Genomic DNA, 16,424 nt, shown 5'->3' with positions numbered 1-16,424 from the left:
TGGAAGAATCAAGGTTTGAGGCCAGCTTTTGATCACATTAATTTGGCTCTTAAAATGTAGAATATCACAAGGGTAAATTGGAACCTAGGTATTTTTTAAGGTATAGAGTTTATTATTTTGATTTTTTTTGTATTATTTAATAGAAGAAAAACAGAAGACTGGGCTTCAGGCTTTCCTACTTAATTAAGGATCTGAAAACCATACCTCAGAGGTTTGTGTAGAAAAAGTTGTTTTTCTTAATCCTTAATTCTTTGACTAGTTAAAATAACACCTAAAGGGAAAACTAGAAACATGATTGTTTGTTTTTACTTACATACATACATTTACATGTTTATTTATTTAGATAGTAGAAACAAGGGAACAAAATAGGTGGATTCTTCCCAGGAGAAAATAAAGTTTATTGTAGGAAGAGGTGGTAAACAGTACCCTTCCATTTAACACCTCTACAAATGGTTAGATGTCACTAAAATAATATGAAAAGCACTGAACTTCAAAAAAAATGTAGTTTAATAGATTTGATATCCTAATTTACCAAGTTTCTATAAAACTCAATACTTAAAATTTGGTCTCCCCCTGCCACCCTTTCTTTTTTGTCATTCTGCTGTTGTATTATTACAACAGTTTTATAGGGGTCACCACATATGTATGCTTCCCTTCTCCTAGTCTACTTTGAATGAATGTCACTAATGCAAAAACAAGAGTAGCTTCACAGTCATGCTCGAGAACCTGTAATGCAAACCTGTTTTGTGAGTTTGTAAGCCTCTTCAACCCTTGGTTAGACTCTTCAAAGCCCTTCAAATATTGTCCTACTCTAGGTCGGTCTTTACCTGTTTGTCCTTTAAAACCCAGATGAGTTCCATCACACTTTATTTATTGTTCAAATTTAAGCTGTTCTGTTTTTCTAAGCTCTTTCTTTTACTCACTGTTGAACCACATAGTAGATGAGAGATATAATAATAGTGTATAGTCAGCTTTTGTTGCTGTGACAAAACACTTGAGAAAATCATCTTAAAGGAGGAAACGTGTTTTGGCTCACAGTTTCAGAGATTTCAGTCCATGGTCAGCCGGCTCCTTTACTGTGGGCTTGTGGTGAGGCAGAGCATCACAGCAGAGAGGACATGGTGGAACAAAGCTGCTCACTTAATAGTGGTGGGAAAGCAGAGCAGGGAGGTACAGGGAGGATTGAGAAGAAGAGAGGGAAAAAGGGGTAGAGGGAGAGGCAAGGCACAAAATATAGCCCTCAAGGGTATGCCCCCAGGGACCCAGTCCCTTTAATAGATACTACCTCTATGTTTTCCTCACCTCCCAGTAACTCACCAGATTATGAACCCAGCAATGGATAAATCTGTTGATTACTCTAATCACTTCTCCCAAACTTCACCTTTGAACATTGTAACTGGGGACCAAGCCTTCAACACATGAGCCTTTGGGGAACATTTCAGATCCAAACTGTATTGTATAACATAGTAGTTGAGACCATGAAGTTGAAAGCCAGTCTTCATGTGCGTGGATTGAGAATCTAACTTTTAGATTAGGGCTCTAGTACTTACTACTGTGTGACCTTGGGCTAGTTAATTAACCCCTTTGTGCCTCAGTTTCTTTATCAGTAAATAGAGATAATAACAGCACTTATGTCATAGAGTTATTGTGATAGATGTAAAGCATTTAGAATAGTACCTGACCCAGTGTTCGGGTGTTGGGTTTTTGTTGTTGTTCTTTTTTTTTTTTTTTTTTTTTTGGTGGTACTGGGGTTTGAACTGGGCCTCATACTTGCTAGGCAGGCACTCTTACCACTTGAGCCACTCCAACAGTCCTCTGACCCAGTGTTTTAAGTGTTTGATATTTTAAACAGTATAACCAAGCACTTGTTTATTCTCAGTTCCCCACCCTCCTGAATGCTGTTTTTAATCTCCATACTTAGATGGTAAGCTCTTTTATGGCAGAGGATTGCACATTTTTGGTTCAGTCTCTCATCCCTTGTGATAATTATTCAGTAAAACTCGGCCAGTTTGACTTCTCTGTAGCCCATGCTCCTGTGTGAAAACCTGCATTTATTAAGCACTTTAAATGAACTATTATTAAGGAGCCATATGGAAAGAGAGAGCCGTGAATGCTTTTAGCATTCACCTTCTTGTGGTTGAAGGTCTGGTAACAATCCTTAAAAACTTCTACATTGTGAAGTAACCTCTAGACTTTGTTAGTTTCAAGCTGAGAGTGTGTTGAGACAGGAAGAAGAATAAGTAAAGTTTTGGTATTTAATGTTGAAGTGACTTTAACATCAGGTTTAAAATAGGCTACTTTTCATTCATAGCTGAGTGTTAATTAAAGAATGGAATAATTTTGCTTGTAGCAAATGATAATCTTTGTGTAATTAACTTTTGTCTTCCATGTCAAAATATTCTTTAATTGAAAAAAAAACCCTTGCCCTTTTTTTCACAGGACTTCCGGATCCATTTGCTAAGGTGGTGGTCGATGGATCTGGCCAATGTCATTCTACAGATACTGTGAAGAATACACTTGATCCAAAGTGGAATCAGCATTATGACCTGTAGGTTTAAATGGTGAATTTGAAATGAAACAGAGTAAACATATTTAATGTAGTCTCTGAAAAGAATCATGGAAAATGATCTGTGGTATGATTTTGCTTGTATAAAAGAAGTACAAAATCCAGTGGAAAAGTGCTTTGGCTTATTGATACTTGATTTTGAAAGATGAAGTATATACTAAAAAGCCAATTAAGAACAAAATGAAACTGGCTCACTGTATAGAGAAGCACCCCCCCCTTTAATGAAATAGGCCAATTATAGGTATAAAAGTAGGAATCAGAATTGCTTCTATATAGATAGCTTCTTTAAATATTCTTCTTTAAATCCTTATTTTAATTATAATGGTGTATGTGCCTTTTAAAAAAGACAAATAGTACTATGAGGTTTTTAGTGAAAAGCAGTGGTTCTCTGCCCTATTTTTATTCCTGGTTTTTATAAGTTCGGCTGTTTATCCTGGTATTTTCTTCTGTTTCTAGATGTCTTGTTTATTTTATAGCATCTCAAGATTTTTTTTTTTGGTGGTACTGGAGTTTTGAATTCAGTACCTCATGATTACTAGGCCGGTACTCTACCAGTTGAGCTGCTCTGCCAGCCCCTTTTTTGTGTTGGGTATTTCTAAGACAAGGTCTTATTTTTGCCTAGGCAGACCTCAAACCTCCTGATCTTTGCCTCCCGAATAGCTAGGATTACAGGCATGAGCTACGGGTGCCCAGCTCTGTTTTTAATTTTAGATATTTAAAAATTTATTGCCTTAGAAGATGATTTAGCTTTTAAAACTGATAGGCTTTATCCTTATTCTTAGAACACTCACATGCCCCTTCCTTTATTTTAGCCCTCCAGGATAGTTATGTAAACCTTTTTGGTTAAATTTTTATTATGTGTTTACATGATTATGGTTATTTAAATATTCAGAGCTGGATCACGTGGTATGGTATATAAGAATTACTTTTCCTTTTTTTTCTTTTTTTGGTGCTACTGGGGTTTGAACTCAGGGCCTGTGCTTGCTAGGAAGGTGTTCTACTACTTGAATCATTCCTCCAGCCTCTACTTTTCCTTTCTTGACAACTTTTGTTTCTAAAGTTAATAACTATCTTCATCTTTTGTTTAGTTCCTTTCTGTCTCCTTAATGAATTCCCAAACTCCTGTGGAACTAAACATCCTCTCTCTATATTCTTCTCTGTATATGTCTATGGCTTTTTCTTTTGTTGGAGACATCTTTCCTGACACCTCTGTCTTATTGTTCTAGTCTGGCCTGGTGATTCTCTTAAGAACTGTGTAGTTGTCCTGGGACTTGCCTTTATCATTATGTTAGGAATACTGTCTTTTCTAGGTCCAATGACTTCCTGGTGGTTGTTTATTTTTTTTTTTTTCCCTACTCTCCTGTTTTGGTGCAGTTTACCTTCCATTATCATTTTGAGAAAGAATATAAGGATGGCAAAAATCTTTTTTTGAGATCCTAGCTAAAATAAATATTTTTGTCTTCTCACTAGTTTGTCGAAATACAGACTTTAAGGTATGATGTCAGTTTTTCCCCAAATTTTGAATACATTGTTCTGTTATCTTCTAGGTCTAGATAAGCATCTATAGAAATATAGATGCTTCCACAAATGACAGCTCATCTACAATTTTAAATTTCTAGTAACCACATTTAAAAGTCTAAAAAGAAGTACATGAAAATTAAGCATGTTATTTTATAAAATTCAGTATATCTAAAATATTATCATTTCAACATGTAATCAATATAAAATATTATGCTATTTATCATATGCTAAGTCTTTAAAATCAAGGGTTTATTTTGTACTTACAGCAGTTAAAGCTTGCCTGAGTTTGGACTAGCCACATTAGAAATACTCAATAGTCCCATGGTGGCTGATGGCTGCCATTTTTAATAGGAAGGTTTAGAGTGTTGCTGATGGGATCCTAATTTTGGCCTTTCTAATTACTGTTTTCCACATGGAAGATTTCAGGGTATTCTCTCTTATTTCTCTGCTGCTAATCTTTGGCATTTTTCTTTAAAAAAGTATATCCATCCTAGTGGGTATGAATTGGTAACTTATTTTCGTTTTGATTTGCATTCCTCTGAAGACCACTTATGTTGAACATCTTTTCATATTCTTGTTAGATTTTATGTTACAGTTAATATTAACTGGCTACATATGAGCTTCTCATTGTGCTTATTTCCAAGAGTCTATACTGGAGGGAAAAAAATCAGGGAAACACTTTGAATCATTTTGTAAAATCTTTCCCTTTAATTGGCTAAGTCTATATAGTCTAATAATTGCATTTTAGACAGAAATCTTGAATGTATATCTTATATTTTGGTCTATATGATAATATTGTATTCTCTTACAGAGGTATCCCTCATGATTGAGTATATTGAAGCTTGTTTATAAACCATATATTTGTTGGTGAAATTGAGGTTTTAATAGATCCTAACAGAGCCTTCTGTTTTACTTATAAGCTGGGTGTTGATGGTGCATGCCTGTAATGCTAGATTCTCAGGAGGCTGAGGCAGGAGGATCATAAGTTTGAGGCCAGTTTGGAGAACATAGTGAGACCCTGCCTCAAGAAATTAGCATATTTAACTTTTAATTATAAAAGGGTTCACTTTTTCCTTTAGGTAGCCTATATTTTTAAGGAAACTTCATGAAAGCAGATAGTTCTTCAGGTCCAAGAAATCATAATATTTCTGGTTAATTTTTGGCCCAGAAATACTTCTACGGAATGTTTGTGACATTGTATACAATACCATTAATTTTTTTTTTTTTAAGTAATTCACAGGTTATTTTCCAGAAGGCCCATAATTAACAAATGTTTATTAAAATTTAATGTGGAGCTTTCCATTCTTTTCATATGATATACATAAAAAGTACGATTGTAGGCTGTACTAAAGAGATGGCGTTCCTTGAGCCAGTGGTAGGCTGCCCTGAGGCTTTGAGAGTCAGTATTTAGCATATCTGCTCACTAGGCCTACTAGTTGAGAAACTGATTCAATTTTTCTAATGTTTAGTTTGAGGTGTTTTACCTCAGTTCTTGATTTTGGTTCTGGGATTTTGATATAGCATGCAGTAGTTACATTCCAAGATAGTTGTGGTAGGAATATTTGAAAATTGGTGCATACATACTGAAAGATATTTTAGCCAAGATCTTTTCATGTATAAGCAACAGACCAAATTCAGATTTTCTTAATTAACAACAACAACAACAAAAAGGGTAATATATTGGCTTACATAATTAAAAGGCCATAGATGAGCCTTCTTTAGGCAGAGCTGGATCCAGGGACTCATGCCAGGGACTCATGTGAGACTTCTGTGTTCCTTATTTAAAAGTTTGAGCCCTCACTTCCGTGGTTTTAGGCTTTTCTATTTACTAGGTGATTTTTTTCCCAGTATTTCTGTTTTGTTGAATGATAGTTTAAGATCAAGGTTGCTGGACCAAAAATTTGACCTTTTAGAGTCACTGCAATAGAGTTAGGTTCTATTGATATATTTATGTTATTAAATATGTTCTTGCATGGGTTATGCCATGTTAACAATTGGCTATGGTAGAGCTTTTACATACTTTCAGGCATATGCACAGACAAGTACAGTAACGCTTTTCCCTGCTCTGCTTGTCTGCAGGCAGTGAAGTGAAATCTGCAAGAGTCCTGCTCGCTCAAGGCCTGCATATAGGAAAGAAGCAGGGGAAAAGCGTTACATACAGCTTTTGTTCTCCAGCATTTAAAAATATAACAGGTAGGTCAGATATTTGGTCTGTCAGCCTTGACAATGCCCCTCAAAAGTTAACTAAGTCTTCTGAGGTAGTAGGTCATATCACTGAAATGTATTTAAACGGTGACTGAATTAAAAGTTCTTTCAGGATTTTTATTATTGGAAAGAAGTAATCATTAAATCCCCCCTTAGTATTTATAGACATTAGCTACTAAAAGAGCTTTTTTACTAATAAGAATTGTTACCCAGCCTAAGAGTGGCAGATAAGGATATATTAAAAATTAATTTTAGGTATTTTAAGATTTGTAAAAATTTTAAGTTCAGTTCTGTGGGTTGATTGAATTAAAAACATATTTTGCATGTTCTAGTCATATGCTGAAATATAGTTGTGCCTTTAGAATATTAAAAAACAAAAAAATTCTACACTACTTGTAACTACCTTGTTATTTATGCAAACATTTTGTGTTTTAGGTATATTGGAAAGTCTGATTCAGTTACAATCAGTGTATGGAATCACAAGAAGATCCATAAAAAACAAGGTGCTGGATTTCTTGGTTGTGTTCGTCTTCTTTCCAATGCCATCAACCGCCTCAAAGACACTGGTTGTGAGTACATACTAGTGCTTTTTAAATTTTGGAAAAAAAATATATATCTGAGAATATGTTGTAGGAATCCAAAAACTTAGCTTCCTGTATGTTTGAAATATGAGTAAAAATTCTTAATCTATATTTATTTTGTGGACTTTAATATGTGGAAACTAGAGTTAATCCTTAGTTTCCAGTGAATTTATAAATTTTAACAAGTGATTGATATGCACAAGGCTAAAAAGAGGTCAAATTATATATGCCTTTAAAATTTCTTAATACCCTTCTCTGATTTTGGTGGATTTGTGAGATGGAAGGGGGTTTTTATTTAGGTGTTTGGAATAATTAAAGTAGCTATTAGTAGATAAGAATGGTAGAATGTATAAAACTATGACAAAGTTAAGTTAAAGAACAATAATTCATCATTTTGAATGTAAGATAATTGTATTAATACTTAATTGTAGCTCAGTTTATCACCAGCCTGCATAGTTAGAAGATAGATCAAAATCAAGTCATTATAGGTAATTGCTTAATGGATTGATAAATTGCTTTACATATATCTTAATTCATGTAACCAATTGACAAAAGTCTTTTTTGGGAGGGTCTCTTTCTTGGGACATAGGTGGAAATACTTTTTCAATAGGTTTTTTTTGTTGTTGTTGTTTCTATAGAATTTTTTAATGTAATATAAACAATATCATTAGCCATTGTTCCCCATGCTAAATAAACTCACATAAAATTTATCTAAGGAACTTAATAAATAAACAAAACCCATAAGTTTAGCTTTGAATGGTAGATATATTAAAATGTGATCTTTTTTTATTATTACTGTTATTCCTGTAGTGGATATTGAACCCAGGGCTTCGTGCATGCTAGGCAGGTGCTCTGCACTTGAGACAGAGACAGACTGTTTTAACTTAGTTTAATACCTCTGCCCAGATACTTAAATATTGACCTGTCAAGAGAAGACTGAGAGCATGGTTCAGGTGGTAGAGTGTTAGGCTAGCAAGCTCAAGGCCCTGAGTTCAGTCTCCACTACTGCAAAAAAAAGAAAAGGAAAACAAATTGAGTTAAAAGTTCTGAGTTAGGGGAATTTAAAGGCATCTGAGAAATTCTTATATTTCTGGGTTAACAGGCTGGTGACTAACAGGAAAGAGATGTTGGGATTGGAAAAGTACTGCATTTAAAACAGACTGGTATATTACCCAATTCAGTAGGCAGACTTAAAACTTAAAAGATCAAATGTCTGACATTATCCTTCATGCAGTTTACCAACATTTGTTGAACGCTTAGTACCTTAGAACAGGTACTGTTCTAAACCCTGGGGATACAAAGGTGAAAAAGGCATGGGTCCTATTCTCTAAGAACCAAGAGAAAAAGCCTTCTGGCACAGGAAGTATTCCATATTGGAAGAACTGCATGGAAGAGAAATGTGCTCTGCAAAGAATTGCATAGTTAACTCAGTAACATCCATTTATTTTGCAAAGGGAGAAATATCTGTAATTTTGGCTGGATAGCCATGGGGTACAGTTTGGGGCCACAATTTTTTCTTTCTGCTGCTTGTAAATGTTTCATTGCATTAATTTATTTGATCTCTTTGATGTGCAGCAATATTAATCCAATATTTATTGAGCACCTGATGTGTTCTACCAGGTTGGAGTACAGAATACAAAGACTAAAATATGATGTCTTCCTTTTATGACTTCATGATTATTTAAGGTGGCATACAGTTTTAAAAGAATTCAGCTGTATGTGCTATAATCAAAGTTAAAACCAATATGCTATGGGTGACATTGCTTTTTACTATAACCTTATAGTAACTCAGGCATCTGAGTTGTTCCCTAAATCAGTAGTGGCAGAACTAATTCAAACTCAGATTATAATTCTTTTTGGCTTCTTATTGATCCTTACCTTGTATGTACATCCTTTGAAATGGTTAACAAATAACAATGACAACAACTAACTTATTGAACACGTATGTGGCAGGCACTATGCCAGCACATACGTTTTTGTAATTTTATGTAATTATGAGTTTTGTGTAATCTTCTGATGTAATTCTTAAAAAATACATGAGACCAACAATTATTAAGAGGTATTTCATACCAGGTGTCAGTGGCTCATGCCTGTAATTCTAGCTACTTTGTAGGGTAAAATTGGGAGGATTTCAGTTCAAGGCCAGTCTAAGTAAATAGTTCATGAATGCCCCCGCTCCCAATGTCCAAAATGATCAGAGCAAAATGGACTGGAGTTGTGGCTCAAGTGGTAGAATGCCTGCTTTGCAGTCATGAAAGCCCTGAGCTCAAACCCCATTCCTACCAAAAAAAAAAAAAAAAAAGATAAACCAAGACTGAAGTGATCTGAAGCTCTGGAGAGAAAGTAACTGCCTGTTGGCAATGTGTAATACACCAGTGTTTTGTGGTTTTTGAAATCTGAATTATCAGAACTTGTCAGGATGTTTATAATAATTGTAAATTCAGTTAGAGAATTTTAACATTTGCTTTATAATTAAAATGATTACTTTTTAATATCATGTTAAGAGAAGTAAGCCAGGCACAGAAAGACAAAGGTGGCATGTTTTCTCTCATTTGTGGGAGATAGACACAATACAAATACAAGCAATATTATGAAAAAACAGGTCATGGTAAAGGGGAGGTTACTAATGGGAGATGAAAGGTAAAGAAGGAAGTTAAAAAAGTGAATGTGGTTGTGCTTCCTATACAAGAATGAGTATAGAATTTTTAAGCCTGTTGAAATCACCATAAGAAGGGCACTAAAGGAGAAAGGAGAAAAATAGAGGGAATGAACCAATTCAGGTTATAATACATATATACTTAGAAATATTACAGTGAAACTCCCTGTATAGCTATTGTAAACAAAAGTGTCTCTTTTTTTTTTCTTTTCAAAAACGGAGAACAGGAAGGTGAAACAGGTCCTATCTGGGGGGTTGGTACCAGTGGGTGGGGGTGAGGAGATGAGGAAAGGGTGCAGAAAGGTGAATATAGTGTAAATATTATGTAGTAATGTATAAAAATGGAGAAATGAGACCTGTTGAAACTATTCCAGGAATGGGGGAAGGAGGAGATAAAGGAGAATGATGGAGGGGATGAATTCAACTATGGTATATGTTGTGAAAACGTTTGTAAATGTGACAGTGTACTCCCAATACAACAATAATATGATAAATAAAATGATTAATTTCTAAAATGATAGGTCTGCTCTGATTTCTAGTGGTTTATGGAAATTTATTTTCATTACAGATGTTAGAATTTCTGATACCAGCTAACTTTAAAATTTTTTGTTGTTGATTTGAAATAGATCAGAGGTTGGATCTATGCAAACTGGGGCCAAATGACAATGATACAGTGAGAGGACAGATAGTAGGTAAGTGTGAAATGTAAAGTTGTGTGAATTTTGGCCTCATTCAACTGCCCTAAGGTCTAGATACCTTTTAAATGGAAATGTCACTATGGCTTCATCATATTTTGCATGAATTAAGTCTGAGTCATGTAGAATGCTAAAAACAGTGGGCCCATGATACATACAGGTTAACTTAGTTAATGAAAAAAAATAATACAGCAATAGCAACAACAACAACAAAAAGCTTAAAAAAAAAAGTAGCAGCTCCTAGTATAAAGAATTATTGATCCTTTAGGAAGGAATTGTTTCAAAATATTCAGCTATAGTAGGACACTGAGGAAGATAGACTTTAGTTTAAGAAAAATTTTCTTAAACTAATAAGAGACTGTTCTGCCCAATTCAGTATTTAAATGCTTTGTTTTATGTTTAGTGCATTATAGTTTTATAAGTCTATGCTAAGTGAAAAAAATAGGGCAATGACAGTGTAACACTAACTGGAAGAAAGGGAGAAATTGTTACTTTACTCCTAAGGTTCTCAGTGGAAATGGCCGCATAGGCCATTGAATTGACCTAGAGGGAGGAGTTTGATAAAAAATTTCTCCAGACTTGTCTTAAGAATTGATGGGTTGAGATTTGATCAATCTGATCAGTGTGGTAGGACACTGAAAAAGGCATCTTTGAGACTTCTTACAGAAAAGAAAAATACATTTGGAATCTTCCCACTTTGTGATAGAGCAAAATTTTGACTAGAATGATTTCATTGTGAATCTGTTAGAAAGCTTTTAGTTTCCAAAGGTACTTGGAAGACTTCATTTTACAATAAATCGTGTTCATAGTTGGGGAACTGCCAGAGGAGTCCCATAACAAAGCCCTATTGCAGCTTTCCCAGGGAAGTAGCTACTTGACAAGATAACGAATAATTCCTGTTGCTCTTAAATTGAGAAGGGGGTAAAAAGCATCCCAAATACAAGCCCTGGTACCGTCAAGCCTTTTACATGTAATTGCTCCTACTGTATTCAGTTTGGTCTGTTATGAAATGCTTGTTAATTAATATGTAGGAGTAACAAAATAGTTATACTAGATATAAACTTGAATTTATAAAAATAGCATACTTTATTGGAGTATGCTACATATTTTACTTATAGATATGTATATATGTATATATATTTTAATTTAAAACTCTTGTGTGAGTCTGATATCAATATAGGACCTTTGGGGTGGGGGTAGGGGGGAGAAATGACCCAAGCCTTGTATGCACACATGAATAATAAAATTAAAAAAAAAAAAATAGGACCTTTAATAAGAGAGAGGCAGGCCAGACTCAAACATTTCTCAGTTCTGTCATTAGATAAAAAAGAATGAGTCCAGTTCTTGGAGAGTTAAGACTGTACAAATAATTATATACACACATGTATCTTTTTGGAAAATGGAGAGGAAAGGAGTATACTAGAAAACTAACTAAAAAATAACATTTTTTATCTGGGTATGGCAATGCTCCTATGTAATTACAGCATTTGAGGCTGGGGCAGGAGGATTATCAGTTCAAGGCCAGCCTGAGCTACATAGCAAGACCCTCTTTCAAAAAAAAATCACTCTCTAATATTTTATATATGTATATATTTTATATGTATTTTTATGGTTTTAATTAAGGAAATAATTTTTAAAATTTATTTTCTACATATGTGCGTACAATGTTTGGGTCATTTTCTCCCCCTTTCCCCTTCCCCCCCCCTCCCCCACTACCCCCTTGCTACCAGGCAGAAACTATTTTGCTCTTATCTCTAATTTTGTTGAAGAGAGCGTATAAGCAATAATAGGAAGGATTAAGGGTTTTTGCTAGTTGAGATAAGGATAGCGATAGAGGAGTTTACTCACATTGCTTTCCTGTACATACGTTTTACCTTCTAAATTAATTCTTCTTGAACTAATCTTTTCTCTAGTTTAATTAAGGAAATAATTTTTATTTTGCTTTCTTTCACTTACTGTAACCATTTTTAGTGTTTGCATATAATCTTTGTAACTAATGATTTTTTTTTTTTTGAGGTACTGGGGTTTGAACTCAGGGCGTACACCTTTTTTGTGATGGGTTTTTTCAAGATAGGGTCTTATTTTATGCCTGGGATGACCCGGGCCATCATCCTCCTATTTGTGCTTCTCGTGTAGCTGGGATGGACAGGAGTGCACCATTGCAAAACTTTTTGCCTGGGGTTGACTTGAATGGCAGTCCTCCTGATCTCTGCCTCCTGAGTAGCTAGCATTATAGGCTGAGCCACCATACTTGGCTAGTTTTTTTCTACTGTTTAAATGTCATAAACAATGATCTGATGACCATATCTATGTTCACTTTATAAACTGATAGAATTATGTCACTTAAAAACACTCAAATTGTTTAGGTATTTTGTTATGCAGCATTCTGGAGATATAAATTGAAGTCTATTAGATATAGGCTTAATATCACTCTAAGGTAGTGAGAAAATACAATGTTTCTACTGTTACTGTGTTTCAGTAAGCATTTTACTTATTTTTTCTGTATGAAAGCTAATAAGTTTCCATCAAATATTTTGTTTACATTCACTGAGAAAGTGTGTTACAATGTTCTTTCAGTGAAACTTACACTGTAAAGCAGATCTAAGTTGAACTTTGATTTTTCATATTTTTACATGGCAGAATTTTGAGACCTCCTTTGAATGAAGGGTAGTTAGATGTCATACTTCTGTAGTAATGCCTTAATTCTGTAAGAAGTTAGGGTATAGTTATGTTTGCTGTACCTCTTTTATCTTTTGTGAGAGTTGCTAAAAATAGAATTAAAGGTTGTTTTCTCTCTAGAGACAATCTCCTTTCAGTCTTTTGAAAGTGTACCCCTTGCAGTATAAATTTTGCTATGATTTTTACTGTGGAAAGAAAAGAACTGAAGGATATTAGACCAGCAAGGAAGAACTTCAGGCACTTTAGAAAGGAAGGATTCATTTTGGGAGTGTCTGAACCTTAGATATGTTAAATGTTTTATTCAAGATTACAGGTAGTGCCGAACTAGTTGGTAGAGCCCAGTCTATAGTCTATATCTCCTGCTTCCCAGTTTATAATGGTAGTTTTATACTACACTGAATGATGTCGTGCTGTTAGAACTCATGGAATCTAGTTTGCTCTATTACCTGAATCCAGTGTATTTTTAAAAGATAGTCAGATTATTGAGAATTAACCCAAGGGCTGGAGGTGTGGTTCAAGCAGTAGAGCACCTGCCTTGCAAACCCCAGTACTTCCCCCACCCTGTGCCAAAAAAATAGGAATTAATGTGAAGTTTTCAATTGCTCTGTACATGAATGTATTTTGCCTTTTAAGTACAGTAGTGACCTTGCATTGCCCCATTACAATGGTGAAAAAGGAGCTAGACTCTATTCCATGAGCATGACAATGTGTAGAAAACCTTAAGATTCTAGTATATGTGGGAGATGCTAGATGTTAGTAGAAACCAGAGTTCATTCTAACATATTAAAATAAGCTAAGTTGGCTGTCTTCTAAAGATAGATACTTTAGATTGTAATAGTTCTTTCTAGTTTTGTCTATCTTAATAATGTTTCTGTTGTTTGATAGTAAGTCTTCAGTCCAGAGATCGAATAGGCACAGGAGGACAAGTTGTGGACTGCAGTCGTTTGTTTGATAATGATTTACCAGATGGGTAAGCTAAAATCACTAAAATCATTAAAGAAATACATACATAGTGTCCTTTAAATAATTAGAAATGCTGGTACTTATTATATACTTTAGAAATTCACTGTGATCAGTTCCAGAATTGATCATTACAAGTAGGTTTTCCTTCTACTTGTAAAATTAGAAGGATCTTGTCATAGCAAATTTATAAAATAAGCCATGAATTGTATGTGTGTGTTAAGTTTGATTTTTTTAAGAGTTTTAATGAGGAAGCAAATGGAATTTCTTGCCAAATATAATATTCCCATAAATCTTATCTATTTAAAGGAAAACCTTTTTTGCTTAATTAAATTATACAAAACAGGGCATACAAGTACTAAAATGTAACATTTCTGTATTTACAGGGGAAGAGAAAAGAATTTGGGTAATAGTAATTGAGCACATATGTATCAGAGACTGTCCTAAGCATTTTATATATATTTTAGTATGTGACTCTGGGTTCTAGTCCTTACTCTTCTACTTACTGGCTTTATGACCTTAATTAATTTAATTTCTGTAAGTTTTGGTTATACTTACTAGAAAGGATGATTGATAATACCCTGTAAATGATTGAGAAGATTAAGTGAAATTAACACGTAAAGTACTTTAGTGTCTGGCACATAGTACACCCTTAATAATTCATTGCTATCATTTCTGTTGTTGCTATTGTTGCATTACTCATTCATTTTTTAAAATTCAGATTTAAAAATGCTGATTGAAGTAGCTTGCCTGAGGTCCTATAGTAAGCGGCAGAGCTGGAACAGAAACCTGTCTTGATTCCCAGGCTTATGATCTTTATCACTACTCTCTATTTTGATAATAATTCTAATATTTTTCTAGTTTTTTAAATAAATATTTTTAGTTAGCTTCAATGAGATATAACTTACATACAATAAAGTTGCATGTAATTATCCACTTAAAGTATATAATTAGTTGAATTTTGATTCAAATTATTGCTTTATTTATTTATTTTTGGTGGTACTAGAGTTTGGACTCAGGGCCTTGCACTTGCTAGGCAGACACTGTACTATTTGACTGATGGCATGTGCCATCAGTGCCCGGCTTGCTGCATATATTTTCAATGTGGGCATTTTTCAAAAACTTCCGGGGCTATTAGTGTAAATTTTAGTGTTACTGAAATTATTACAAACTTGTCAGAGTTTGGCCAAGGCAAAATATTTGTCACACCTCAGTGCAAATATTTTAGAAGCTCACAGTTCCATAAAATATATTGTGCAGCTCTAAAGTAAGTTGGAAAAAAACCCCCAAATTAATATTTCAATTTGACCTTCCTGATTTGTGTCAGCAGATACCTTCCTGGCTTAGAGATTGCATTGAAAACATTCCCTGTCCCAGCTTCCTTTCAATACCTACTAATACCTTATTTATCTCTCAATATTTTTTATTTAAGCTGGGAAGAAAGGCGAACTGCCTCTGGAAGAATCCAGTATCTAAACCACATAACAAGAACCACGCAATGGGAACGCCCAACACGGTAAGAACATGCAGGTATTTCCCTTAGGCTGTGCTAGTCCCTTCCTGAGTTCCTTTCTGTTTGTCGTATTTTCCCTTCTTAGTTTATGCCGCTATAAATCAGAAAATATTAAAGCAGGTGCTATTGTTATATTTAAAAAGTGATCATCAGCAAAGATTGTTTTGACAGGTCATTCTACTGTTGGAGCTCCAGAGTCTGTAGTGGTACTCAAATATATATTGAGCTGAGTAGTCATCTTACTTCTGAGCACCTACTTTATTATTTTTTTTGTAGTTAGCTTTTGAGTTCATTATTGACTGGCTGTGAGGAAATATGTACATAGGGTTTCTATTCTTTCAGTCACATGGGGGGTGATTATATCATGTCCATGTCAGGTCTGTGAGCAAGATAAGTGGAAACAAATAAGGAGCTGGTAGAACTTGTACAGGAAAACTCTGAACTAAACCTCAAAGAATGGGCAAGCATAGTCCCTTTCTTTCTGGAGCGTAATGTATTAGATGCAAGATAATTTTTGGAAACTGTGAAAAGGCCCTTTTAAAGCAACTCAAAGTGAACAGAGTGAGTGGCTTAATTCCCCTTGCTCCTTTTTAAAAACAACAAAATTTACTTGCCATGTCTGCTCAGTGTTTTGTTTGCTTTTTTTTTCACTCCCAAGTGGGATAGTCTCTGCTAATAGATTATCAAAAGCGTCTCATTAGCTATACCTATTTTTATTTATTGACAATTCATTGCTTAAGTCATTGGAATCATATGCTTAGCTCATGTTGCCATTTTAAAAAATGCTTAGTTGAGAGTTGCATTTGTAGAATAAACTGTTAAGGATTTTTCTTGAAGTTGAAGCACCTATAATCAGCACAAATGATTGTGTACTTCTGTTAGTGTTTTAGTGAAGTCCATTTTCTTCTAACTCATTCAGCTGATAAAATTAAGTTCAGTTTCCATGTGTATAAAACCTTGTTGTAATTGTTAGTTTAAAAATGAATTCTTAAATAGAAGGAAAGTACCTCAACATTATAAAAGCTGTATATGACAGACCTACAGCCAG

General features: G+C 34.4%; 1 protein-coding gene across 2 annotated transcripts in view; it reads left to right on the top strand.

Annotated features, from left to right (window-relative positions):
• Smurf2 (SMAD specific E3 ubiquitin protein ligase 2) overlaps window positions 1–16,424 on the top strand; it is a 102,663-nt gene that overhangs the window by 49,169 nt on the left and 37,070 nt on the right. For both annotated transcript variants that reach the window (XM_074045452.1, XM_074045451.1), the window contains exons 3-7: window positions 2,440–2,548; window positions 6,728–6,861; window positions 10,156–10,221; window positions 13,789–13,873; window positions 15,296–15,379. In XM_074045452.1, the coding sequence (XP_073901553.1) occupies window positions 2,440–2,548; window positions 6,728–6,861; window positions 10,156–10,221; window positions 13,789–13,873; window positions 15,296–15,379 (478 nt within the window). The remainder of the gene's footprint in view (window positions 1–2,439; window positions 2,549–6,727; window positions 6,862–10,155; window positions 10,222–13,788; window positions 13,874–15,295; window positions 15,380–16,424) is intronic.

The sequence above is a fragment of the Castor canadensis genome, chromosome 11 (genome assembly GCF_047511655.1).
Source record: "Castor canadensis chromosome 11, mCasCan1.hap1v2, whole genome shotgun sequence".
NCBI lineage: Eukaryota > Metazoa > Chordata > Mammalia > Rodentia > Castoridae > Castor > Castor canadensis.
The sequence above is the reverse complement of the archived record's forward strand: the minus strand, read 5'-3'. Positions and strand labels throughout refer to the sequence as shown.